Here is a 27,032-nt window from a genome sequence, read left to right as displayed (position 1 = left end):
CATTGCCCACAAGAAGGGCAGGAGAGAGCTGGGACTGCACAGGGACACAGCAGTCAGCAAACAGGACCTAAGAGCAAGGTAACAGGGAGCAAACACACAGCCTAACAGTGACCTGCAGGGCCAGGATGTTGCAGGTAAGGCCAAGCACCCACACAGTCACACAGCATGAGATCACCACGGAGCCAAAAAGCTCCCAGATCAGCTGGACCACAGCACTGCTGTGGGTACTATCATTGCTATTCATTTACCTGCTGACAGCAAGCTATTTTTTGGCTATCTTTGATTTTCTGCAATAGCCACTGAGGGCCACACTCCCTGTCCTACATCCCGTATGCAGCTAATATCCAACTTTATGACACTCCTGTCACTAAATATAGAACATAATAAACGATCCCAGGGCAAACCTGTTAGCAGTCGGAGGAGCAGCAAAAGCAGGGCCAGCGTTCAGGCGGGGACATGGAGTGCCATCTCCTAGCACACGTAATGCACTTTGCTGCAGCTCACCTTGCCTTGCCTCGTTAGCCCAAACATACCTCACAACACACCAGTGATGAGATACTCAAGGGAGAAGGGGTGAGATCATAGAATCATAAAGACCATTAAGATCATCAAGCCGACCCATCACCACCAAGCCCTCTAAACCACCTTCCTTCCTCTATTTGCCCAAAATTGGGGCACAGATGCTGCCCAAATTACGTTGCCCGCTGTCTACCATTGGTACAAGACACGGCTTCCCAAAGAGGGCCACCAAAACACAGTTCTGGCTCCAGCCACCCCAAGGTCACACTGATGTGGATGCTCATGGGACAGTGCAGGCCTTGGGGAGCTACAGAGGTGAAGCAAAACAGCATCACAGGAACTCTGCCCCCTGATGAACAGTCTTGTTTTCTATTCAGAAGACCACTACTAGGATCAGGTTGGATGCAAAGCAAATCCCGTGGTCTCATCAGAGCGGTGTGTGGCCTGCAGAGGATTGCCTCCATCCTGTGTAATATTAATCAGGGGTAAGTTAATGCATAATGTTCGCCAGGCCAAAAAAAAATACATTTGGGCTGTAATTTCTTGTTTGTTCGGAAAGCGGGCGAGAGAAATTGAATGTGAAAGTGATGCCACTAAATTCAATAACAATAAGCCCGTGATTTATCTCCTTCCTTTACCGCTCAAGACCTGCACTGCCCGACGTGCCGATTAATGTTGTACATTGGATACAGGAGACGGCCGCACAGCAGTTCCTGCTGATGCCCTTGGGGGCTGTAAAACCCTTTGCCTCCCCTCGTCCCCATACTCTGCCAAACCCCAGGGCTGCCCCCATCCTCCAGGCCCAGCTTTGCTCCTGCTCTGCAACAAACTCCTTGCAAAATGGCTGGAGATGCTGCAAGACACCCAACTACGATGGGGGATGGCTGTTGCGAGGGGCATGGCCTTCCCCTGCTAATCTGTGCAGTGAGAGGCAGCTCTTCGGTAATTACTGCCTGCTTATTGACTCAAAGCGACACAGAAGCATGCAAACAGACAGGAGCTGGCTTGGCTTTTGGCCACTCCGTATCCCAGATCCTCACCAGCAATGTTCGTTGCCCCAAGCTGACTATTTTTAGCTGTGAGATCATTAATGCTGCACGCATAGAGCTGGGAGGCTGATGTCCCTCCGGATCATTAGCTCCTAAACCATTCAAAGAGACCTCTTCCTACACCTGGGAGAAGGTGGGATAAGATGGGAGCCTCTGGGTTCTGCACACTACTGGGCATCCATGAGTGTCCTGCCCTATTTGCTGGCACAGCTTGGGGCCTCTTGGGTGTGCTTGGTGGCTTTTCTGCCCCAAAACAGCACTCCGAGAGGCAAACTGACCTGCTTTACCTCATTCTGTGCACCCCACGTGCTGCTCTGGTTACAAAAGCATCTCCTGCTTCCCTTCCCCCCCTCCCCGGCCCAGCCCCTCCTTTCCAGGGACAGATCTGGCAGGAGAGCTGCAGCCCTCTTTCATTAAATGTTAATGCTTTTATTTATCCGCCAGTATTTATGGACCTCTCGTCTCTTCCCATTGCTATTCACATATCACACTCTCGTTACTGCTAGACAAGGATGGACAGTTGATCTGAAGCATCGAGATGCAAGCCTGGATGGCTTCCCAGACACCCTGCAGGGACAGAGTCCTTCTGGACAGCCCATCCAGCACTCAGGGATACAGACCCACAAAGAGGGACCCCATACACATGCACCCAATGTCCTGCCTTGCTCCCGTGGAAGGGGCATATTAAGGCTTTAACCAAAGTGCTGCTTGTTGACAGCCAGGATTACCACCTCTCATCAACCCCACTTTGATGAACCAAGATGCTCGTCGGCATTGATTTTATCAACACTACATTAAGCACATCTGACAGCTACGGGTTGGGCACGGGGATGGTTCTTGTCACATATCTCAGCCCAGAGAGCAGCACATCACGCTGCCACCTCGCACACTCCAAAAATGCTCTATTCAGGGGGAAATATTCCCTTTCCCTTCTCCTACCCATAAATGCTGCCTTTCCAGTGCCTTCCCCAGTATAGCACACCTTGCACGCTGCAGGGTTGGAGAACGCCACTAATATCATCACAGTCAAATCATCCTCACCATGCCACTAAGCCATCTCTCTCACAGCCCCATCCTTAGGAGTGTGGAAGCATCACAAGGCATTTCCCAGCTGCACCCCAAGCCCCTTCCTGCCCCTCTTTTGGACGATGTGGGCACCCCCAGCACCACGCATGGTCAGACCACGACACCTCCGGGCTGCAATCGCATTCAATGGGACAAAGCAATAGGATAAACACGTCATTAAAGACCCCATCGCTGATACAAAACCACAATCAGGATGTACCAGAGACCACGAGTGAACAAAACAACTCCAAAACCAAAGCATGGGCGTAGAGCTGCCTTCACTATGCAGCATCTCCCACCTGCGTACCACGCACCCTTTTTTTTCCCTCTCCACGTTTTCGCACGGAGACGGTGCAAGCAATAAAAACAAAACTCCGAGTGTTATACCTACTGTGTAACCACCTGTCAGTAAATTTATGAACAATTAGGAAGCGAAAGTGCTTCCCAGGGAGCTATTTGTGAGCACGATAAAAACGTTCTTTCTGTTTGGGAATATAATGGGGAAACAACTTCTCTCATCTTCTCCCCCCCCCCCACTCTGCCATTTTTTTGCTTTTTGCAGTAATTAATCCAGCTGCTGATGCTCTTTTGTTCTGTCAGCTCCCGATGCCTGCAGCACATCCTGCTGCTCTGACCTGCTCACTGCCAGCTGCTTTTTGGGGCTTTCCCTCTCCTTTGTTTTTTTAGGAGCCTGAGGATGCTTTCCCACCGCCCCCTATGGCTGAAAGTCGCAGCCTTCTCCCTACACCCAGCTACATTTCATGCTGGTGTTCTCTCCCAGCCGCTCTAAGGACATTTTGCTCTCTCTTCAGCTCAAAAGCCTCAGGTTCCCAACACGTGCCACTGCAGCAGCGATTCCCCAGCATTCAGCATCTTCCTGTAACCCTTTGGTTGCTCCCAATGCTGCTCTGCCCTTCAGCCCCCACCTACAACTGTATGGTCCAGCAGTTCCTCTCCTGCTGCCACCACCCCTCTCCAGCCCCCACCTCCTGCAGCACGATGCTATCATGAGACTCACTCCACATTTTGGCCACTTGTAAAGATTTCTACTTCCTTCCATGGCAGTTTCCAAAGCCCCCCTACCTCAGAATGAAAAAGCAGCATCTCCCCCTCGTCCTTTCTAGCACTGCACGTGCCAATTGATTTTCCCCCTGCAGTTGCTCGTGGTTCATTTTTTCCCCTCTTGTGCCATCCAGTGGGTAGCTCAATAAACCGCTCAGCAAACAGCTGAGGCCCCCCTCCATCCTCACCCCCACCTGAGCAAATACCCCTGGAGAAGGAAATGTGAAACATTAGTTTAACTGCTATGGACATTATGTGTTCTTGCCTTGTGCTCCTGCTGGGAAGACTTCTTTCCAGCCTAAGTGATTATTTTTTTTCCCCTTTTCCTCTTAAAAGCCTTTTGATTTTTTCTCTATTTTCCTGCACTCCATCCCCACTGCTACGAAGCCAAACGACGGAAGAGTTTTCTGCTTAAAGTCACCATTTTGCTTTTCCCCACCAGGACGATTAACCCGCTGCAGCCAGAGCTGAACCCTCCAAACAGTCATCAACAAAGCACCAAACGAGACCCCAAGGAGTGATGAAGGGGGAAGATGCTCTCGGATACGGAGTGTGGCCAAACTTTGCTGGCCCATTTGCTGGCCCACCTGATGAGCGGTAGGTACTGAGGGGTAGGTACTGAGGACATGGGCTGAGCGCTCTGCTTCACACACCAGGCATCACTCAGCAAGACAGAGATGTGCTCCAAGAGCAATGTGGGATCCATTCCTTGCAAGCTCTTGATCCCAACACACCACACAATGCACCAGGAGCCATTTCTGCACTGGACAAACAGCACCCAGACACTGCTAACCTGGATGAGCTTCCCTTGGTTCCCCACTGAAAGGTCCCTGTAGACCACCTCCATGGGCAGAGGGACCCCCAGGCTCCTCAGGTATGCCCCAACTGCAAGCACTCCACCAGGCTCTGCTGTTCAGTCTCCCTCTCCCCCATTATTGCCTTTTCTCTTAAGCAGACAAAAATAACAACCCATTAAGGAGCAAGCAAGCGGTCAGGCACCAGCACAGCTGCCCAAAGAAGTGGTGCACAGTCACCATCCCTCATGGTGGTGACCATGGCAATGTGGCACTGAGGGACATGGTCAGTGGGCACAGTGAGGGTCCCAACCTTCCTGACTCTAAGCATCCCAAATGCAGATAAAGCACCCAAGGACAGCAGTGAGCCTGCTGCAGAGGCCACATCCTGCTCTGCTCATTCTCCAGGCTGAGCTGCAGCTGCTGCACACCACGTGCACAGCCCTCATGCCAAACTCTCCTGCGCCCTAATAATAAGCAAAACCACTGACACTCGTGTGAAGCACTTTCTGCACGTACAGCATTTTATCAGCTCTACTACGACTGAGCTGCTCCCCTTGCTTTGCTATTTGCCACACAGCCTCCCGGTAAGGTTTTAATAAGTATCACAGTCTCAGCTCCTGCCTGGATATCAAAGGTAGCACGATAAAAGCAAGTTTAAAAGCATCACTTGTGCAATCGGAGGTGGAGGGGGGGGCCTGCAGCACAGCCTGTCTTAGGGGAGAACAGCTCAATGAGGCTGGCGTGGGGGGGTTGCCCTTTCAGAGAGTCAAGAAGTCAGTTGTTAATGGGAAGAAGGAAAAAATAAAGACTCCATTTGCTTGGGAGACACTTGCTGAAGAGCTACAGCTGTTGTCAGTGCCATGTTGAGAGGCAGAGGATGCAACACAGGACCTGGTTTGGGGCACTGCCCATATGTGGATTCGGGGGGTACTGTGCACAGCTGGCACTTTGCTGCCACGAACAAAGGCTGTGGTCCTTCAGAAGCCATCCTGCCCATGGGGAGAGGAAAGCAGCAAAACACTGAGACAGGAAAATGGATTGCACAGACCAGAAACTAACAGTAACGATGCAGACAGCTGGGAGAGGCTTTAATGAAAAATCTATGGTGAGTGGGATTAAGGCAGAACAGAGGAGGGTTCTCCAAATAAATCAGAAACAGGGGACATCTGAAGAGTACAAAAGACCACTGTTGGGTAGGGATGGGCAGCGCTGGGGATCGTTGCTGAGATCTCCACCAGCTGCAGAGCTCCGATCCCAAAGCAAAGCCATGCTATGCAAAGCTGCTCTGGCACAAAGACAGAGCAGAATCAGCCAGGAAGTGTTCAGAAATACCTACAAATGGGGACTTCCTCCCTGTTAGAAGACATCCCTGAGGTCTCAGCCCAAACCCCACTCTGCATTGCTCCAGACCTGATGCAAAACCATGGAAGAAAGGCCCCACATCATGACTGCAGGATGCTCTGCTGCATCAGTGGCACCACCTGACCATGCCTCGCTTCTGCAGCATCGCTGTAACCTCTTGTTTAACTGTTCACTGGCCCATCCTGGCACACTGCACCTCTGGAGACAGGGCTGCATCTGGGGACAAGATGGCTCCCGAACACTCATCACTCTAGAGCAGCACCCATCACTCTAGAGCAGCACCCATCACTCTAGAGCAGCCTGCCTTCACATCTCCTGGCTACATTCGTCATCAGTTCAATGCAGGCAAAAGTCGTCGCTTCTTACTAATTGCTCTGACTGAGAAATTACAGCTCCTTTGGTGTCATTAGTGCCAGCAGAGCTGCTCTGCTATGCAGACTCCCCTCCCGTTCACCCCTACAAGCTCTGTTTAGTTGTCCTTGCTCTAGCAATGGAGGGAGCCCCTGGCCCAACAGCATCCTCATTTCAGGCTCTTTATGATAAGAGAGGGATTAGGCAGCTCATTCTCTCTTACACCACGTGAAATCCCAGCTCTCCCTGTGTTTGCAACCCTCCCCAAGCACCAAAACACCATGCACGTGCCCATAAGCATCCGTCCTGTCGTCACGGGGAGAGGAAAAAAAAGCTGCCTGGCCTCCCGCCATCCCCGCTCTTACAAAGTGCTGTTAACTGCTGTAATGAACCAATCCGAGAGACATATTAATAACAACACGAAGAGACACATTTAGTGTTGATTGTGACTCGCTGGCAGATTTATCGCCGGGTTGCTAGGAGGGAAGGTCTGGCCCTGCAGTAGCGCAATTAAAACCAAATTGAATACAGGGACAAAGAATCAATAATCTATCTGGGCAACTTTTAGTTGTGCAAAATACAAATATAAATTAATTGACCTGAACACGGATGCTAACTGGTCCTTTCTGCCTGCTCGTGTGTGGAGTGCCACCAGGACAGTGTCTGCTCTGCAGAGGGAGTGCTGAACCCATATTTGACACCAGGAGAGCTCTGACAACCATAAGGTGGTGGTCCCATCCCTGGTGAGCACATGGCTGCCTGGCAAGTGCTCTGGATGCATTGCAGGCTGCAATGGAGATGCATTGCATGGAGATGCAAATCTGCAATGGAGATGCAAATCTGGAGATGCATTGCAGGCTGCTCTCCCCACTGCGGCACACTCAAGCACCAGCACTTGGCACCAACATCTTTGTGGAATAAAAGGATTTTTGGCCTTGCTTTAATGAGATAAGATAATCGCACGGGGATTTTATGAGGCAAGATATTGGGTGTTAGGTGCTGGAGATTTATTACGAGCCAGAGCATGAAGAAGGGAAAAGAAGAAGAAGAAGAGATGTAATCTTTCTTGCTCCCATGCTAACGTGCTCATTTCAGGCTGTGTGCTCATGCAGCACACGGAAAAGCCTGTGCTCTATGGGCAGAGCCAGCTGCAGCCCTGCATGCTGCACAGCCTGGTCAGTCCTGGTGCCAACAGCACCAAGAGCTTCACCAGAAGCTCAGGGAAAGAAGCTCTGGGGTGGCAGAAGCAAAGAGTGGGCTCCGAAGCCATCCATCCCAAGCCTCTGCAGGGCGAGGTGGGGGTCATTCCATCAGGCAGAAAGAGCTCGGATACTTCACAGGTGTTGGCTGGATGGATTAGCACTATTAGCGAGCAGACAGGATAAACAGATTAAACTTTGCGGATGGCTGGTAGTCAAATAGCTAAGGGGGGAGGAGGGAATGCTCTGATATCTTTTGCTCCCTTCTTTCCAAGCTATGCCCTCCCCTCTCTGCATCACCACCGCCCCAGGACAGCCCAGCACACTCGGAGCAGATCCCCACTACAAACTCCTATGGACATCTGGCAGCAAACAGACACACAGCAGCCCATGGAAGCAGCAAGTCACCATCTCCCACGCCTGGCAGGAGAGCTGACAGGCTGGGTGAGGTTTTCCCTGCTTTGATCGGTGGCCGTATCGAACCCTGCCTCTTCCAAATGAGAAGGATACATAAATATATACATATCCGTGTTGGGGGCTTCTCAGAGACATGTTGAGGCTGAGAAATTTTACAGATTTGCTCATTGCAAAATCAATACCCATCAGCTGTTTGAAATTAAAGGAAAGATTAGGTCCTGGTTTTATACACGCTTTATTGTATTCTGAGAGCTTTCTACTCAGCCAGATAAATCTTCTTTAAGAGGATTAGGAAACTTTCATTATCTTTATCTAACCTGAACTAACACTAACTCTGAAAAATTAATCTACAGACTGGACAAAAGCTGATAGCTGCTGCAAAAGAGCCAGGATAGAAAGCACCATCCACCAGAGCTGGGGAGCCCAGTGGTGACCTCCAGCAAACCAAGATCCCTCTGGAAATATCCTGGTGTGCTTCATAACTAGCTCAGCCCCAGCACTCTATGGGGTCATCTCACTGGTGGGCTTGAGCCAAAAGATCACTGAAGACACCCATGCACACCATCTGCCATCTTTCCTACAGCCCTGTGCTCTTTGAGTCTATTTCCCCACCACATCTGATGGTGCTTTGCCTTCAGCCTTCCTGAAGCACCTTACAAACAACTCCCCAGTGCAGCAAACCAAACCACATGGTAGGAAAAGGGGGATGCCAGCCCCAGCTTCAGCTTCCAGGTGTTCTCCTCCCCATGCCACAACCACACAACACAGCAAGGCATGGACAGCCTGAGTTCATCTCCTCCTAGACCACACAAGGCAACAGATGTTACCCTGATCCCAAGCTCTCCAATCACCAAGAGGGCCTCCAAACCCTTTGGCACTCTGGACACTCTTCTTCAATATTCAGTTCAAAACCAGCACCGTGAATGTAAGGACTCACCTTGCACGATGAGGTGGACGCGCGACGTTTTGGGGTGATTGTCTGTCTGCACAGAGCAGGTGTAGGGCCCCTCATCATACACATCCACGTTGTGGATCTTGATGCTGTACTGGGTTTTGGTGTTGGAGAGGATGACCACGCGGTTGTCTATAGACCACTTGTCATTGCCAGCATACAGGATGGTGCTGCGGTTCAACCACGCTACCCGCGTCACCCTGTCATCCACGGTACACCTGCAAAAGAAGAGCAGAAGGGTCACCAACCCAGTGCCAACACACATAGAGCACCCCAGCTCCCATAAGCGGATGGGAGCACCATCGCCATCCTCCCATACCCTACAGCTGGTATGGGGACTGCATGCCCCACACACACACTGCACACAAAGCATTGCAACCCTTCCACCACCACCTGCATTCCCCAATCATGACAAGATTCCTCAGCAAATGGCACTGCCTTTTTTCCTTTCCTTTTTTCCCCCACGGCTCTGGGGAGGCGCAGATGAAAATCCCATTAGGTTTGACCTCCACGCGCCACAAAGGCTTCCTGCATCCCCCACTCGCCCAGGACTGGAGATGAAGCTGTAAAATTTGCTGACAGTTTGGCTTGTCAGCACAGCCCTCGAGCCATCCCGGTGTGATATACACCACCACGGCGGGGGAGAGCGGCCGGCACACACCGAGAGAGGAAGAAGAGAAAGAGCCAGAGACGTCGAGCCAGCACGCAGGAAGGAAAGGGAACATTTGGATAAGCAGCTGTAAATCCTCCAAGTGCCTTGAAAACACAACACAGTCATTTCAATTATTTATTTCCTGCCTGGCTCCCTCCCTCCATGAGAAGCACGAAGGCTGGGGAGCTCCGGTTCGCGGCGTTGACTTACGCTTGGCAACGAAGCGCCGGGGAAAGGGAATAAAAAGAGGAATTAAAATGTTCCCTGAGAACGTGGCTTTTTCATTCCACTTGATAGATTTGCTCGATCTATTTACTTCTGGCCTTCGCTGCCTCCGTGGTACCCGCAGCCAAACCACTGTGCATTTGGGTAAATCAAGAGCTGAGCTTTCCTCGGGAGCTTTGTCTTTCCCACCTGAGGACGGCGGTCGGGGAGCAGCTTCAGCGTGAAAGCAAAGCAAGAAAACAACCCCAGGCACAAGCTCATGCTGGCAGCAACTTAGGGCAAGGCACTGAAGTCAATCAGGCAGCTCTTACACGTCCCTTCCCACACGACAGTAAATTCAGAGGTGGGCGGGAGGGCTGCCCCATCCCCACCACGCAGAGGTGGTGTGTTTCAGGGTCCCCATTGGTCTTTGTTTTGCAGGAGTGAGCGATACATCCTACTGCAAACAAGTCCCTTTCCCCATGTAGGAGCTGTACATCTGCACAAAGCTCGCACTGCACGCTGGATGCCTGGAAAGCACGATGGCTCTGGGGGCACTCCTGGAGCCCAAGCATCCTCGTGCCACCACGGCCATAGAAATGCACACTGCGGGGCAGGTGTCCTGGTTGTCCCATCACCAGGGAGGTGAGGTGGCCTCGTGCCAAGCGTAGGCATCACCCTTTTAGGGAAAGCGAGTCCTCCCTCCATTCAAATTAACTAGGGGAGAGCTAAGCACAGCCTAGTTAAGTTCAGCCCTGGGGGATTCCAGTCTAGTGGACTATTACTGCTGTCTCACTTCATTATAATGAATAATAAAGAGATACTTACACACGGTTTCTGTAAATTATTCATTGCGTGCACTGAAAAATCAGGGCAGTAATATGTAAAACAGACAACTTGCATGTCTGCGCTCATATAAATATCCAGACTAAAGCCCTCCGAGGTACTCCCGGGTCCCCTCATTAGGGGTGAAGTACAAGGAGCAGGGTTTGAAGTGACAGGAAGATGCGCTTGTGCCGTCACTGGGAATGTTCAAACACCACTCACTGGCTCCGGCTCACATGAACTGGGGCTGTTTGGGGTGGGCACAAGAGCCCTGGCAGCCCAGGCTGCTCGTTTTGCATCTCCTGCCCTCATCCGGGGCTTAATGCCAAACCTCCACCAGTCCCATAACACGGACAGATGTGCTCCTGTGGGCTGGAACGAGGACAGCATCCCCCCTTCCTTACCCACAGCATTTGATGGAAGGGATCTCCATCAAAAAGACTCAAAGGCTGGGAAGCTGATGTGCTTCTGTAATGCAGAGAGCTGACCCACAGAGCCTCCCTGCTTCGGGTGACAGCAAACACCAGCACACACCCCAACACACTGAGTGCCCTGCCAACTTCATCAGGCTCAGAAAGCGATATCCATTAGCTGCTAAGCCGCCAGCACTCCCTCATCTCTGAGCTGCCTTTGCTACCTATTTCCAATTGACCAGGATTATGATAATGTCTCCAGTAAGCAAACAGGTAAAGAGACTTCTTCAAAGTGTTTAGATAAAGCAGACAAGCTCTGACAAAGCTGGATAATAAAGCGGGCCAGGAGGTTTTCCCTTGAAGGGATCTAATTAAGAACAAAGACAAACCCACATTAACAGTCTCCTGGAGGCACCATATCCATCTCCAGGAGAATCGCTCCTTTACGAGTCCAGAAGGGACAAAAGAAAATAAAGCATGTGTCAGGCAGGAGGGAAATAACCCCTTCCTGTCTCCACGGTTCACCTGGAGACAGCGAGGCAGGGGAAACAGCTTTGGATGGAGCTGCAAACATCAGTCCCATCCCACAGCCTCATCCCGGCTCCCATCTGCAGCACTCCTTCATGCACCACCATCTATTCTATCTGTTCCACATCCACCCTGCTCAGACCATCGACTCCTTTGAGCAGAGCTCTCTCACCACCTGTAGCACCTCACCGTGCCCACTCTCCACCAGCCCACCTTGCTGGGGTGTGAGGGCAAGACCTGGATGTTGCATTCTCCCTGGGCTCCATCCCGCCCTGCCCACCACTGAGAAACGTGGCCTCACAAAGGCAACATCTCCCCAGCTCCATATTCATCCTTTTGCTCTGCTGAGGGATGGGAGCCGCTGTACCAACACCAACACCCCATGAGAGTCGAGGGCGATGAACCCAAGCGTGGCAGTGAGGGAAGATGCATGAGGGAGGGACCTGGGGGCACCGACGCTCTGCTTCTTCCCCTCTAATTGCGCCCATTCCTCATCCGTAAATGCTAATTGTGAAGTTTGCCGAGGAATTATTTCACTTAGTGTCAACAATACAAATAACTCCTCCGACACAGCCTTTGTGTTTGGCAGCACTGTGTGACCAGCCCCCCCACCTCCCACCCTTATTAGTGGGGACCCCCGCGTTGCTCCCATGGCAGGTGCCTGCCCAGCCTCATTAATGACACTGACAGCACTTTCCCTATGCATGGGACGTGAAATAACACCTGCTGCCTTCATTCCCAGCCTTCCCCTCTGCACATCTCAGCCCTTCCCTGCAGTGGCAGCAGGGCCAAGCCTGAAGCTGCACATCTGCAAGCTGGGGCTCCCCCATGGTGAGGGAAATAACCCACCAGGGGCAGTACCAGTCTTTCCAAGGGATAAATGACACGTGCAGAGTAAAGCCAGGCTTCCAAACAGAGATCTGTGGCTGCAAAATAACCCAAAGGATGGATATCCCCGTAATGCTGGGGCAGCACAGTCTTTTTGCAGCTGCAAAGCAGGGCTATGGGAGAGCAAGAGCCTCGGGGGAGATGCGCATCGACCCGCAGCCCTCTCACCTTCTCATGCAAACAAACAAATCCATTCTTTTAAATACTTCTACAGCCTTTCAACCCCAAACCATTTTTCACTCCTGTAGGCTCCACATCTCTTCCAAATGACAAATGGAGATGCCAAAATTGGTCGCAAACGCATCGGCTGACCCAGTTTTCTGAAGCTAAAATATTTGACCCAGATCAGGAGTGAGAGAGAAGCAGCTTGGAGCCACGATGGAGCAGAGGAGCCTGTCCTGAGGACATGGCCACAGCCACGGGCTGAGTGTGCCCCATCAGGGTACAAGTGGCACTGACACCTGCTGCAGGGACACGGGATGCCCATATTGTCACAATACCCCAAATGCAGATGGCTTAGTGAGGATGCTGAAGGGGCACAGCCCCCACTGGGCTGCTGCACCCCCTCAATAGTGACAGCGTGGTCATTCAGCTTGGGAGATTTCCAGCCTGTCCGAGGGGCAGAGCACGCACCCAGTACAAGAAGCTATCATGAATTATGTTTGCAGGGGATTCCTGCTGGGATTTTTCCCTCTCTTCCAGTACTTGCTCCAGTGATGAAGCTACCAGGCTCTGAACGCCTTTAACTTGGGGCGGCTGGAGCAAAGGCAGAGGAGATTTATTTGTAATCATCAGAAATAAACACAGCTCCTCAGAAGTAAACACAAAAGAACAGAACCTGGCGGAGCTCCCGCTTCGTTAAACATGCAAATTAGAAACAGGCCAGCAAAACACGCGGCTCCTCTAATCCTCTCCCAACAACGTAAAGCATCACATTAGCTGTGGGTACCACGGCATCTGCAGTGTGTTCTGCTGGGGCTCAGACAGCAGCTCCCCAGGGCAGGGCTGAGCATCAGCAGCATCAGCTCAGAGGTTTATTCTCCATGGGGGAGGATGGGAGGCACTTTGTCTTCACCCCATTCTGCTGGCATCTTTCTTCCCATTTGGGCCATCAGTGGTTTTCCCTCTCCCTCCTGTCCTTTTCCTCTCCCTACCTCTCCTGATCAGACCCCAAGCTCCTGTTTTAGGGCCACCCCAACCCTTCCCAATGCAGGAATCTCCAACACACATCCCCTCTTCTGCCAAGGGCACAGCAACAGCAATCCCCATAGCAATACCAGCCGTGTCCCGACTCAACTTACATTTCCCAGCACCTCCCTTTCTACCACCAGCTCTCCATTTCTGCTCATTTAATTAATTGCCAGGCCTATTGCTACTGCACCACTGGGCTTCCCCAGGCAACTTCAGCATGGTTCCAACACAACAGAGACCACCAGGAATCCCCCCCATCTTCCTCCCAGATCCCCCCCCCCCAGCCAGGAGGCTTCTCCCCTCTGCTTCCCCTACAGCACTGTTCCCTCTGCCCCAGCACCAGAATAGAAGCCAGTCCCCATGAAAAACCAAAGCCCAAATTGATACATTAGAGGTTGCTAAATATAAAATATCCATCTGCAAAGATAATAAGCCTGTGAGGACCGGGGCTGTCTTGTTACTCCATTTCAGAGAGTTTAATGGTGTTTTGGTCCATGACTGCAGCTCCCAGACATTAGAATAATAACAAGATGATGAAGAAGGCGGGCGCTGGCTTTGCAAGGCATCAGAACTCCAGGCTTAACCCTCGCCATGCAGCCCTGAGGGGTGAAGCTGCCCAGAGCAGCACTGATGCACTGCAGCATCTGCACAGCCCTCAGTCTTGGAGCAGCCCCTGTGACCACCAACACCCCCAGATCCTTTGGCCCAAACTCATTGCCAGCCCCTTCCAACAGGGACTCACTGTGTTCTCATTCTGACCCCAGACCTCTGCTCCCAGGAGACCAGCTTGTCATCCACCAGCAGCTGATCAGAAGCTCAACCATGCACATCTGTGTGCGGACACCTTCACCCCTATAACAAAGTGAATGGGGTATAGCAATGAGATTTTTGCCTCCTGCAGCCTCGTCTGGCCCTGAGCTACTTACTGAGACGCTCTCTTCCTCAACTCAATTCTTCCTTGTGAGAGATATGAAAACAACAAGCACCCATCCCTCTCTTCTGCACATCCACCTGTTTCTGCTGTTATCTCTGCCAACCTATGCCTATAGATTACATTTCTCCATATGTCTGTACACAGCTATGGGAAAACACCCATTGCCTCAGGCACTGTGCTCCCAATGCAAGACAACACAAGCATCATTACTGAGCAAATATGCCCCCTGACACCTTCCTAAGGCTACAGAGAAGATGTTATCCTCGCGCCCATTGCAGCAGAGAAGATCAGAAAGCATCAGCCTTAGCCTCCGGTGGCCAACAGCCATTATTAGCTTAATAGAAATCTTCATAAGAAAATATGAGGCAGCAGCAAAAGAAATAGAGCGGGAGGCCCTTTTGATAGAGCAAATCAATGGGGATGTTTATAGAGCAGATGGCACTTAAATGCTAACATCGGAATAAGTCGGTGTGTGCAGCCACACCTGATCTCCAAAAGGAGATGAAAATGAAGGCACCGAGCTGGGCATTCAGCCTGGGGAAAACATGTCTGGAGACAGCCTGGATGGGCTGAGCTGAGCTGAGCACCCTCCCAGCTCCTCTCCAAACAGCCTTCCAACACTGCCCACCAGCACACTGCTGCTTCCCCAGGTAACATCACCTGCAGCATCCCAGCAGCATACGGGGGTGGGGATGGCTTCTCACCTTATTCTCTCACCCAGCACTGATGCTCTGTGGCCCAAAAGGGAAGCAAAAACACCAGGAGAGCCCACTGACAGCCCCAAAGGATGCAGTCCCACTACCCCTGTGCTCACAGCACACCGGTGTTTTGCTGAGACAGGCACCTCAATCAGCACCTGTGTAAGAATTCAATCAGTGCTAATCTAACACAATGCAGCACCTGCTCCCCGCCTGATTTCTAGTGTTCTTCAATCAAAAGGAGGAGAAGAAAAGCAGAGTTTATTGCTCGCGGTGTTAGCAGACCTGAACAGCCAAGAACCTGGAGCCCTCGACTTGTGTGGTGTGGGTTTAGGGCTGGGTTGGTTTTTTACACTATTCCTTTTTTTCTTCTCCCCTTTCTATTTTTTTCTACCACCTTCACAGGCAGAAATAACTGTCTCACTGTCACAGTTGGCCATGCAGCTAAGTAGTGGTAATTAACGCGTGGCAATGCTGGGCTCTGACTGCTATGACTCAGCCGTCCTGATGGGGATGGTGACAGTCTCCACCGCAGTCACTTTCAACCTGGGACAATGTAGGCACAGCTCCGGTGACTCCGGCAGTGTCCCGTGGATAAAGAAGAAGAAAGGATGTTGATTAAACCTGATTAAAGCACAGGTCAGGGATAGAATGATCTTCTGTACAGCCTGAGCAAACTGATCTTACAGCTGTCCCTGGATGGCAAAGAGGGAAAACTGGACCAGGACAGCACGAGCGCTGCCTCTGTGCACCACCAACAGAAGAGGCTAAGGCTGGCAATTGATGAAAACACTGGGCAACCATCAGGGCAAAGCAAAAGCCAGTACTGGTGGGACACACAACCACCAATGTGCAACTGAGCTGAGGGACCTGGAGAATCTATGGGATCCATCAGTGTGGAGGTAACAGTGGGGAGGTTTTACATAGGGGCCCATGGGTGTCCCACTGGCACACAGGTCAACTTTGGATGCGCATCTGGCCAGGTGTGCTCTGCGTGCCTTTCAATCTATCCATCCACATCACCCCCCCCCCCATCACAGACCCCTCCCCAGCCCTTCTCCCTACCCACCATTAATTACCAGGAAAAATATATTTGTCATGAGACACCCGCTCCTATCTCTGCAGCTCTTAAGGGTAATGGAGAGGTTTCAGTCTTTGGAGGATAAGTCTCAGGCTCTTGGCTGCCTGCCCGGGAGGATTATTTTACATCAGGTTGAGTTCTGTAGTAATTATCTTCAAAACAGCTGGACTGCTGGATAAACTCGCTGTATCTTAATACACAATACAAGAGCAAATACGGAGAATTAAACTGCAATTTCAGACGGGCCTGACAAATAGGTGGAAAAACCACTTGGCGGTGCTTTGGAGGCTGAGGCTCAGGACTCCTCAAAGGTTGGGCGTGGGGAGGCATTTGTTGGTTTGAAATCAATTCAGATTTCCCCAGACACGGAGCTGGGAGGAAGAAGAGATTCCAGATGAAGACGTTTCACCCCAAAGCTCCCTAAAATCAGACAGTATTTGATCATTGCCTGGCTGGGAAGCTCAGCGTTGTGCACAGCCTGGAGGCTTCGATAAGAGCTCCAACTCCTTGAGCACGGAGCTGCACCCACCCACCCCCAGCACAGCGCAGCCTGGATGCAGCTTCATGCACATCACCTCACCCTGATGGACAGATGGATGGAACGACAGCCAATCAGCAGCCCCAGTGCTCCAAACACCGCTTGGCCTTGGGATAATGAAGAAAAAAACCAGCATCTCTCAGTGATGCAAGCACGAGGCTTTGGGTGCAGAAGCTCCACGGGCACAACTAATAGTGCCTAAAAGGAGGGAAGCGGTGCCGGCAGAGGTTGAGGCCGTATTTCACAGCAAACGCCGTGCAGCGCTGCTGCCAAATGAGAGATCTGCAAATTACCCGGGTAAGCAATCAGCCCAGGAATATAATTGCCAATTTGCAGAAATTTCACCAACAATTAGGCAAAATAAAATAACCCACCAGAGGAAATTCTCTGCCCGACGCTCCCGTGCCTCCTCTGACCTGTCTGCTCTGCGCTCACTACTTCATCATGGGCTCGGAAAGCAGGGCTGGCAGCTCCAAGCACCAGGCAACGAGCAGCCAAAGCACATCTCACCTGTATAGAGATATTCATTTGTCTGTGTGCGCGTATGAGGGAGCACTGTGAACGTCTCAGCTCTCTGCAAGAGCAAATTTCTTCTCTCCCGAGTTTGTCAGCACATGAGAACACAAAGAGAACAATAATCGGGATGTGCTTTAAATAAATGCACCTGATGGCCATGATGCTAACACGTGGGACTCAAACAAACCAGCAGTGTCAATGCAACGTGCTCAGTCTTTCCACTGTGCTGAAGCACGTGGGTGATGGGCTGACCTAGAGGGTGTTTTTCTTTGCATCCCTCGTGAACATTGTGTGGGTGCCGTGGAAAGCACCACAATACCTGTGTGGTTGAGGTGCTCAAGGAGCAAGGCAATGCAGACGTGCAGCAGAAGCCCAGATCACAGAGTCATAGAATAGTATGAGTTGAAAGGGATCTTTAAAGACCATCTGGTCTAGCTCCCCTGCAATGAACAGGGACACCCACAGCTCTATCGGGTTGCTCAGCAGTTCCTCCAACCCATGCCAAGAGCTGATCTCTTTCAGGCCCACAGTGCCATACCTTTGGCTGGTCAAAACCAGCACAGCCAGGCACAAGGAACACAAAGGTCACATCTGAGGATGACTGGAAGATCTCCCATCCCCCAGCTCATTCACATCTTCCTTCTACCAGAAGCCCAAAGCACACATCCCGCAGATGGAGGAGATCCCATGGACCCAATGGATGAAGCCATCCCAGGTACAAGAGGAAGGCCCTGCCCAGGAGCCATCAGCTTGACAGCTGGCAGGAGACCTCTCCATCAACACCCTACAGCGGGGCGTCTGCGCAGCCCAACGACTTCATGCAATTAGGGGGGGGGTTTATTTGTTTGAGTTGTACATGAATATACCAAATTACATTATCAGATCATAGTCCTGCTTCTGATTTATTCCTTCTTTGTTCTTTAAGTCTTCGTACATCTAAGCAATTAACCTCTCAAAGAGCTGGAGAACACATAATTATCCTCATTTGTCTAAACGTCACCAAGATGGCTGCCTTTCAATTAACCTTCTGGGAATGGAGGGAAGTTGGAGTGATACAGTGATCATTTCCAACTTCGGTGTAGGCTTTTTTTTCCCCCTTAAAGTAATTTAATTGAAATATTCAGATGATAAAATATAGCCAGATAACTGTTACTGCAGGTAACGGGATCAAGAGGGGGCCTGCAATAGAAAAAGAAGTCAAACGAGGTACAGTAATATTATATCAATACGTGGCGCTTCCATCTAAGAATATCACAGCACTTTGTGCATGTTAATGAACAGAACCATCCGCCTTCCCCTGCTGGGCCACGGTAAGGACTGATGCCTTCTTTACCAGTGGGGAAACTGAGGCAGATGGCATCACCAGCCTATGGGACGCAGCTGTCAGCTCCCAGGGTTGGCTTCATGCCGAGGGCATCTCTCCTGTGGTTCTTAACGAAGTTAGAGCTGGGGACACGGCCGTGGCCAGGCGGCTTGTGCCTTTGTTCACTCCAATAATAGCCCCGTTTTGCTGAGATAGCGTCTGACACGCCGGGAGAGGCATTAATTCCCACCCATTGCTTCGCTGATAAATATGCATCGCTTCCACCAGAGAGTGCCAGGTCAAACTCTGCACCCGTATTAAGAAAGACACCAGTGTTGTCTGTCGCATGCGAATAATATTTATACATCCCCACACACCCGCACAAACAGATATGGAAAATAAACAACCCAGTGCCGAAGTTCATCACATCTCCTCCCTGACAAGCGTGCCTTCTCAATTCAGTGCTGCTCCCAGCGTGAAATCCAGCCCGTCAAACAGCAATTCCAGCTCAGGTCCGTTGCCTTCCGACTGCCGGCCCACCAACCCAACCCAACCCAACCCAACCCCCGAGGCCATGCTTGGCTTCACACAGTGCCAGAAAGCAAGTGGTCCCCCCCAGAGGGACTCCATAAAACCACTGCTCTCCAGGTGCATTTATTCGCAGAGATGAAGCAGGGATAACACAATAGCCACCGAGTTTATTCTCGGCACAGGCTGACGGCGACATAATTAAAATGCAAGCTGGAGTCAAGGTACCTATCAATAAATCTTTGCTTTTGGCTCTTAGGCTTGACAGGAAGCCTATACCTGGCGAGGGGAGTTCAGACAGAGGGGGAGGCACGAATAAAGGCTCTGGTTTATGGACGGCCATTTTAATGTTTCATTTGAGTAATGGGCCTTGCAAATTAGCACCCCGGCGGACTGAAATACATAATTTTCCAAGGACACGCCGGCTCTCGATCCGACAGGTGATGTGGGCAAGCAGTCCCCGAGGGGAGCTGCGATCTCAGCGCTTCTCAGTTGCAGTCATATTTTATCCCGGGCGGGATGACTAAGGAGACGACAGCACAGAGCTAAGGGGGAGGGGATCCAGAGGCTGGGGGAGGAAATGAAGCAGAAAACGGCCCTGTGCCAGTGTGGGGCTGACGGGCAACAGCAGCAAGGAGCAGCCAGGCAAAGGGTGCTTGGTGCATGCAGGAAAGGATGACGTGGAACGGAACAGCACAGAGCTCATCCCAGAGATGAACACCTGTTTGCAAATTGGTTTGAGCCTTGAAGGAGCCAGACACCGGTAATCATCCTCCTTGATGTCCCCACAGCCTCCTGCAAGGGGCACGGTGGGACACCTCTGTGGTGCACAGCCCTGCTTCTCCTTTCTGCCTACATAACAAAGATGTGGAGACAAGCACAGCCCCAGCAAAGCCAAAGTGTGGCAGGATCATGGTGTGGAACCTTGTTGGACACCCAAGAAACTTGCTGAGGCTTTCCTGTCCCATAGGCACTCTGTATGGATCCTACCATAGGCATACTCAGGCCCTGGAGCTGCTCACTGCTGCCTTTGGAAGCACACAGCACAGGGCCATACACAAAGACCCCATATAGCACCAAGCCCCATGGCAGGACTGGCAAAGCCCTGGCAGCCGTCACCCAACCCACAGCATGCCCTTCAGTGCCCTTGAAGAGGATGGGGACCCAACTTCTCCTCTCGCACCTCAGCAGATGACAAGTGATAGGGCTGGGGAGAAGCCAGCTGCCTCCCGGGGATGGCTTCCATCTGCAAGCAGCCCTGGGAACGATTCTGCCTTGCCAGCCACCAGCATGTGCTTCCCCAGCTGATGAGTGGTGCTGGGGTGGTAATGGGGAAGGACCATTTCGGAGGTACCTGCACCTCCACCCACACCAAGATACTATTTCTCACACCATTTCTCCCAGACCCACAGCTCACCAAGGAGAAAGCAATGACTTTCTCTGGAGGCAATGGGCTCAGCTCTCTGCGATCGCAGCCATCTAGGGGCATTAAATTTCATTTATAGCTACCCGAAAGCTGAAAAGAGTGGCCAAAGCCACTCTGGACAGTTAATCTGCCATCCTGTCACCTCTCCAAGGTTGTTCTGGGAAATTCCTGTAGCCTTTTCTACCCATAACGACAAGAAAATGGGGCTGGCGACACTATTTTTGCCACTCCAACGCACACGGGCACACAAGCAGGTAGAGGGAAGGAAGAAGGAGGAATGGGCAGACGCGCACAGAAATCATTTTCTCCTGGCAAAGCCGCCGACTCAAGGAGAAACATAAAACCCTCGACGAAGGGCTTGCCTGGTTTATTATAACATCGGCTTTAATTTATGCGCCTGCCTTTTATGATTGTTCTCTATCACTGTTCCTGGGGCTTATTTATAGAGGGCCATTAGCACGGAGAGCAAGCCCTGATGAGTGAGCATTTGCAGCGTCTGCCAGGGGAGCGGGGATGTAAACCGGGAGGAGGAGGCAGAGAGCTCCCACGCGGGGCTGCAGCGAGTCCTCTCCCCAAAAGCCAAGAAGGATAATTTGATCTCGCAGTGAGATACAAGTTCATCTCACGTGGCTGCAGCCTCCTCCACGGGCACTTTGCTAATTCCCCAAGTCCCAGGCTCGATGGATCTGCTCGTCCGCATGCAGAGGAGGGATGCAGGGAGGAGAGCTGCTGGGAGCAGGAAAGCTTGTGGAGCTGATGGCAGGGATGGCAGTGCAAGGCTGCGTCAATAAGACAAAGAGAAATGAAACTGAGAGTGTTGGCATCATCCCTGGGGATGAGGCTACACCGCCAGCACTTTGGGGACCCACCGAGAGGATGCACCCGCTGCCAAACAACACCAAAAGGGAGCAGGGAGGAAGGAAGGAGGATGGTGATCTTGGCTGTGCTGCTTGCCAGGAGCATCATGGGGCTGAGTCACCCTGCTGAACATGGAGGAGGAGGAGGGGTGGGAGGATGGGGAGCAGGAGAATGAGAGCCATGGAGAATGTTCTCCCAGCCAGACCATGGAACACTGTGCTCTGCACCCACGCCTTCCCCTGTGCCCAATGGGGACCCCCAGGTCTTTAAGGAATGTGGCCTTGGTCCTTGAGCACAGTTAATTTTGAGGCATTCCCTCCTGCCTTCCGGCCCCAACCCCTTTCCATCTAACATCCACATTTCGGGGGCTAATTTCCCCTTCTGTCTCATCGCTACAGGAATTCAGCCCTTCTTCACTGCCTGCTTCATAAGGAGGGACAGCACAGAGCAGGGCTTCCATAGAGCACTAGGATAACAGCTGGGTGGGATGCAGCAGAGCCCGCCCCCCTCGGAGCAGCATTACAAGATGAGAAAGGAGTCAGACCAGCATGAGTCCCACTGAGCTGTGAACCCATCTTCATGGCAAAACCCGTTCCCAAAACACAGCGATGCGCGCGGAAAGCAGAGCGCTCGGTTCAAAACCTGCTAAGCGGGGAGGTGGGTATGTTGGCAGATCGAGATGATGTAAAACGAATTTGTACCATCAAAGCCTTCCCATGCAGTTCACAGGTAATTTGCGAGGAGAACAAAAGCTTTAAATTCATCTCCTAAATTATTCACTACAAATCGTCCTCTCGGCTCCCGTGCTGGTGTCCTTCAAGCTGTTGGAGGCGGCGTTTCCACCCCCTCGTCGCATGGGGAGGATGGAGGTGCTTTGGTTTACGGTGAGGACTGGGAAGAGCAGGCAGCTGCCTGAGGACAAGAGAAACTTCAAGCTCCAGCCATCCCATCAAGGGGCTTTCAGCTCTTTATCGTTATGTTGGGTTCTTTTTTTTTATTTCCTTTCTCCTTTTTATTTTACTGAACAAACTCCCACTGCAGGCAGAGTAGATGACGTTAAATTATTTTGGAATATGCTGAGAATGTCCTGCCAGGCCAAGCAAAGCCTCATAAATCATTCCGCTTCCCCCACCCCCTTCACATTCCTGAGCTCTCTTTCAAGCCAGAGAATGCAGCTCCTGCTGGAGCACATACGGGGTCTGAGCATCCAGGATGAGAGGGTGTAAGTGCTGCAGAACCATGGGATCAATGGGTCTGGGCTGCAGAAAGCAACCCTGCACCACACATAAAGGCTATGAGTGCAGCTGCATCCAGCTGCTGGGATGCTCAAGTGATGCTCCCCAATGGAGCAGGTCACCCAGCTCCTCTCTTGTCACCCTCCAGAGCAGAGGGAGGGGATGTGGAGAGCTGTGCACAGGGCACAAGGTGTAGCACATCTGGCACTCCTGGCACAGCCGGAGGAGCTTTGTGGCCCCTTCTCTGCTGCTGAAATCCCATAAAGAAAACACCAAACTGAGAGCCTGTATTCAAAGACAGCACCCAGCGATCGAGGCTGCAGCGTTTTGGCTCAGGACCCAGAGCTCGACAGAGGCACAGTCATTTTCTAATACCTTAAGTGACATTTACCGAGTCCCTCATGCTCTGCTGTGACACCAACAATGTCATAATAGGGCCATGAGAGCTGCACATCTCTGTTGTGGCCTGGTACCCATCACTCAGGCGTGATGGATAGATTGCAGGCTTGGGAAGCGCTGACAAGAAGGATCAGCAAGCAACTCCATTTGTGGCTCTGGGTAAAGAGGAAACCTCCTTGGCTCCCAGCTGCCCAGAGAGGGTGAACTGCCACATTTCAATGCACAATTGGGTTCAGATACCTGGAGCAGTGGAGTGGGGACAGAGCCCAGAGGTGGACCTCAGCTCACCACGTCCCACCATCCCATGCATAAACACAAATGGAGTTCTGTGTGTTTTGTGGGTTGATCTTCCTCCTCCCCAGGAAAACACTAAAATATGGTTAAAAAAAACACAATAAAAGCCTCACCGGGCACCCTTACCTCTCCAGAGCCTGAGCTTTGTGACACTGTAGCTATTTATTGCTTGCTGTGTTTTGCAAATACCAAATGTGACGCTCATCCTGAGCAGCCTCGCTGAAGGCCCCTTGGTTATTCTGTAGATGGAGCTGCTATTTTAGACAAGACAGACACGAAGCAACAACAAAACCTAAAGCGGACACAGGGGGAGAAAAAGCCCTCAAAGCTCTGCCACAGCAGCAGAGATCCATCACGAGGCGTTCACCCTTGGTTTTTAATGCAGAGGAAGGTGGGGAAGCCAAAGTGAGGACCTGCATAGGGCTGGATGGGATGCGCCAGCCAGGCTCCCTCTACCACTTGTCCCCACACCCTGCACAGCATCACAGCACTTCGGGGATGCCCAGCTGTAATTCCATGCTATCCTCCAGGATGCCCCTCGGCACCAAACATCCCTGCAGCTACACCAAGCAAGGCCCAGCGTACCAAATATCTCATCCCCTGCGTCCCGTAAGGGCTGAGGAACACGCGGACGCGCTCCATAAACCCACCATTAAGAGATCCCCTGATGGAGATGGATTATAATTTGCCAATGATTAAAACACAATTAACGGCGGCAGGGAGGTACTGGAGGCTCTGCAAAGGAGCCGTGCAAATGAGGAGTTATCAGGACCTTCAGTGTCCTAAGCACCTGTCAATTCTTGGTTGAAACAAGTGCATTAGCCTCGTCCAATATCCATCTAACCTTTACACTCTCCCTTGCTCTGTTTCCCTGGCAACCATTTAAAAGTGCTGGAAAAAGGCACAGCTGCTTTCAGGGAAAAGAAAAAAAAAAGGGAAAAAAAAAAAGGGGGGGAAAAAAAGGAAAAAAAAAAAAAAGAGAGAAAAAAAAAAGGAAGGAAAGGAAAAATCATTTAAAAAAGGCACCGTGCTCTTTAAGGCGTGCGGCTGTTTGTTGGCTCTTCTTTCTGCTTCCTCTCTCTGTGTCTCTCCTATAGGTGCCTCTGTTTCCCCTGCTGACAGCTCAGGACTGCAGGGATGGAGGGGATGCTACAGGAGGGGGATGCAGTGCCTACATACCCCCATACCCCCACCTCACCCATCACAGCTCCACATACAAACCCACACAGCTCTCCGGAGCGCGACAAGCTGCAAACTCTGTAATTCGCGGTGCTCCCTGTCACACTCTGAGCAAAACAGCAGTTAACAAAGGTCAAAACTTGAGGCTGTCACTAAGCACTCCGCAGCCACCTGCTAAAGAGGGTTGTTTTCCCCCTCTTGCCTTTCCTCCCCTGTTCTCTCTCTGTCTGGCTGTTATCCACGCTGATGAGAACGGCATTTGTCCCGGCGCCTCTGATAGAACAGCTGCAAAGGGTAGCAGGGAAATGGCAAGGAGAGGATTGGCCACCCAGCACAGTGCTAAGGAGATGGCCCCGATTCCTGCCACTGCTGTGCTCTGCCATCTCCACAATCAAATGCCAGCAAGGGGCTGGAAATGGACCTTTCTCCCATGAATGAGCCAGAGAAACCCATGTTGGGCAAGAGGTGGGTTCTAAGGGCTTCCACTGCAGGAGCCTTTGGGAAGGATGGAGCTACAGGGAAAACAGCAGGGATGGGGTGGGGAGAAGATGCTGTTTTCAAAGCTGTTTGGTCATGAAAAGCTTGGGGACCATCAGAAAGAGGGAAGATGTGGCACTGAGGGACATGGTTTAGTGGGCACGGTGGTGATGGGTTGATGGTTGGGCTTGGTGCTCTTAGTGGTCTTTTCCGACATTACCCCCCACACAGGCACCCATTCACCTCCTTCACACAGGTTTTATTTTCAGCTCTCTGACGACCACGGACTAATTAATCATCCCACTGCCCTCATGAGATGGTAACAGGAAGAATTACAGAACACCCCAAGCTGGGAGAGACCCATAAGGATGACTGAGTCCAACTCTTGGCTCCAAGACAGCAAACTACGGCACCACACCACGCTCAATGGGAGCAAACAGGCACCAAGGGCTCCAAAAAGAGGATAAATGCACCCAAAGAAGGGGCTGGAATGTGAGGGGTGGGAGCAGCACCCATGGGGGGCAGGAGCAGGGAGCAGTGGGTGCTGTTAATTAATTGCAGTTTAAAGCGTGCTGCTGCCACTTCACATTCAGCTCCTTAACCAGAGGGTGAGGGGGGAGAATAAACAACCCATTAAACAACGTGCACAAGCAAAACAAAACAGAATAAAGAAGCCCACAAACAAAAACATAAACAAAGGGGGAAGAAAAAAAACAAACAACCACCCTAATCTAATGTTCCACAAACACTGGGCACCCAAACAGCCTATCTTTGTCGGGAACCTCAGTTCCAAGAACCACTTACAGGCTTTCATCAACACATTATAATATTAATCAAGACTCATAATGCAGAGTGATTTGCATGCCAACAAATATATTTACACTGTAAATTGTTTGTTGAGAAGCCTCAGAGAAATATGCAATTCACTGCTATTGAACTCGGGTAGCAGGGAAAAAAAAATACAAGTACAAACTCCCTGTAGAGTTTGTTCCTTCTGGTTTTGGCAACGCAACTCATTAGCATGCATTCTGATTTCCACGCGGGCCTTTGCTCGCAGCCATTTAGCTGGATCACAGCAGTCGGGGATGGAAAGGCTTATTAAGGGTCTGAGAGCTGAATCCAGGACACCAGCTTCTCAGCAATGGGGATGCTGCTTATGCTGAAGTGGTCCGGCTCTAACCAAGGAGCCAAAGCACAGAGCTTTCACTCAAGGGGACCACGTGCTGCTCCCCCAGCCCTGTGGCTATGGGGCTGCTGACCCCACAAAGCCCTGTTCCCACCTAGGGCAGGATGGATAGATGCAACATGGATACCTGGGCAATGGAAAAGCTCCCAAACCCTGCAGGCCCTCCTGATGTCAGCTCCAAAGCCCAACATCACACACCAACCAGCCCTTACAGCCTGTTCACCCACAGAGAAGAGGAGCATTTCTTAGCTCTGTTACCACAGATACGTTTCACAATGCAGTCGGTGTCTGCAGCCACTGGGGGACAGGACAAGACAGAAGGCGATACGCACAGAAAGCAGTGGAAGAGATGCATTTTGTGCACGGTTTGCACCCTCGTGCTGCACTACACATCCCAAACAACCTTCTGCTCCATCCTTAAGGTTGCTTTCACCCTGACTTTTCCCTCCAAGGTGTGCTCCCATCGTGCCCATGCTGGGGTTGTGGGGCTGGGAGGGGTGACGAGCCACAGTGTTAGAGGAGAATTAAAATGACTATTCTGCAGTGCCTCTCTAAGCTGCTGAAGAGCCGATTAGCAGGAGGCATTGATCTCCTGGTTCAGAGATCTTCTAAAGAGTGAGGTGAAAAAATAATGGGAGGGAGGAGGGGGAAAGCTAATTAACACTTGCAGGGTTGCAAGCTCTCCGCGAGGAGCTGGTATTAATAGATGTGATAGAAGGTGCCCCGGTCAGCAGAGCAGGAGGTGTTTGCTCTCCCAGAGGGTGTCTGTGCTGTAAAGGGGGCTGTGCTCAGCCCATGCCAAGCAGGAAGGTGCTGGGAGATGGCACGGAGGGATGGCAGACAGCAGTGAGGTGCTCCAGCTTTGGGTCACCGCCGTCCCCATCATGCTGTGGGCTGCTCACACAC

General features: G+C 51.5%; 1 protein-coding gene across 7 annotated transcripts in view; it reads right to left on the bottom strand.

Moving 5' to 3' along the window:
- The window catches only part of OPCML (opioid binding protein/cell adhesion molecule like), a 234,787-nt gene that overhangs the window by 6,107 nt on the left and 201,648 nt on the right, over positions 1–27,032 (bottom strand). For all 7 annotated transcript variants that reach the window (XM_072354748.1, XM_072354746.1, XM_072354750.1 and 4 more), the window contains one exon: positions 8,759–8,991. In XM_072354748.1, the coding sequence (XP_072210849.1) occupies positions 8,759–8,991 (233 nt within the window). The remainder of the gene's footprint in view (positions 1–8,758; positions 8,992–27,032) is intronic.

Source organism: Excalfactoria chinensis, chromosome 21 (genome assembly GCF_039878825.1).
Source record: "Excalfactoria chinensis isolate bCotChi1 chromosome 21, bCotChi1.hap2, whole genome shotgun sequence".
Lineage (NCBI taxonomy): Eukaryota > Metazoa > Chordata > Aves > Galliformes > Phasianidae > Excalfactoria > Excalfactoria chinensis.
The sequence above is the reverse complement of the archived record's forward strand: the minus strand, read 5'-3'. Positions and strand labels throughout refer to the sequence as shown.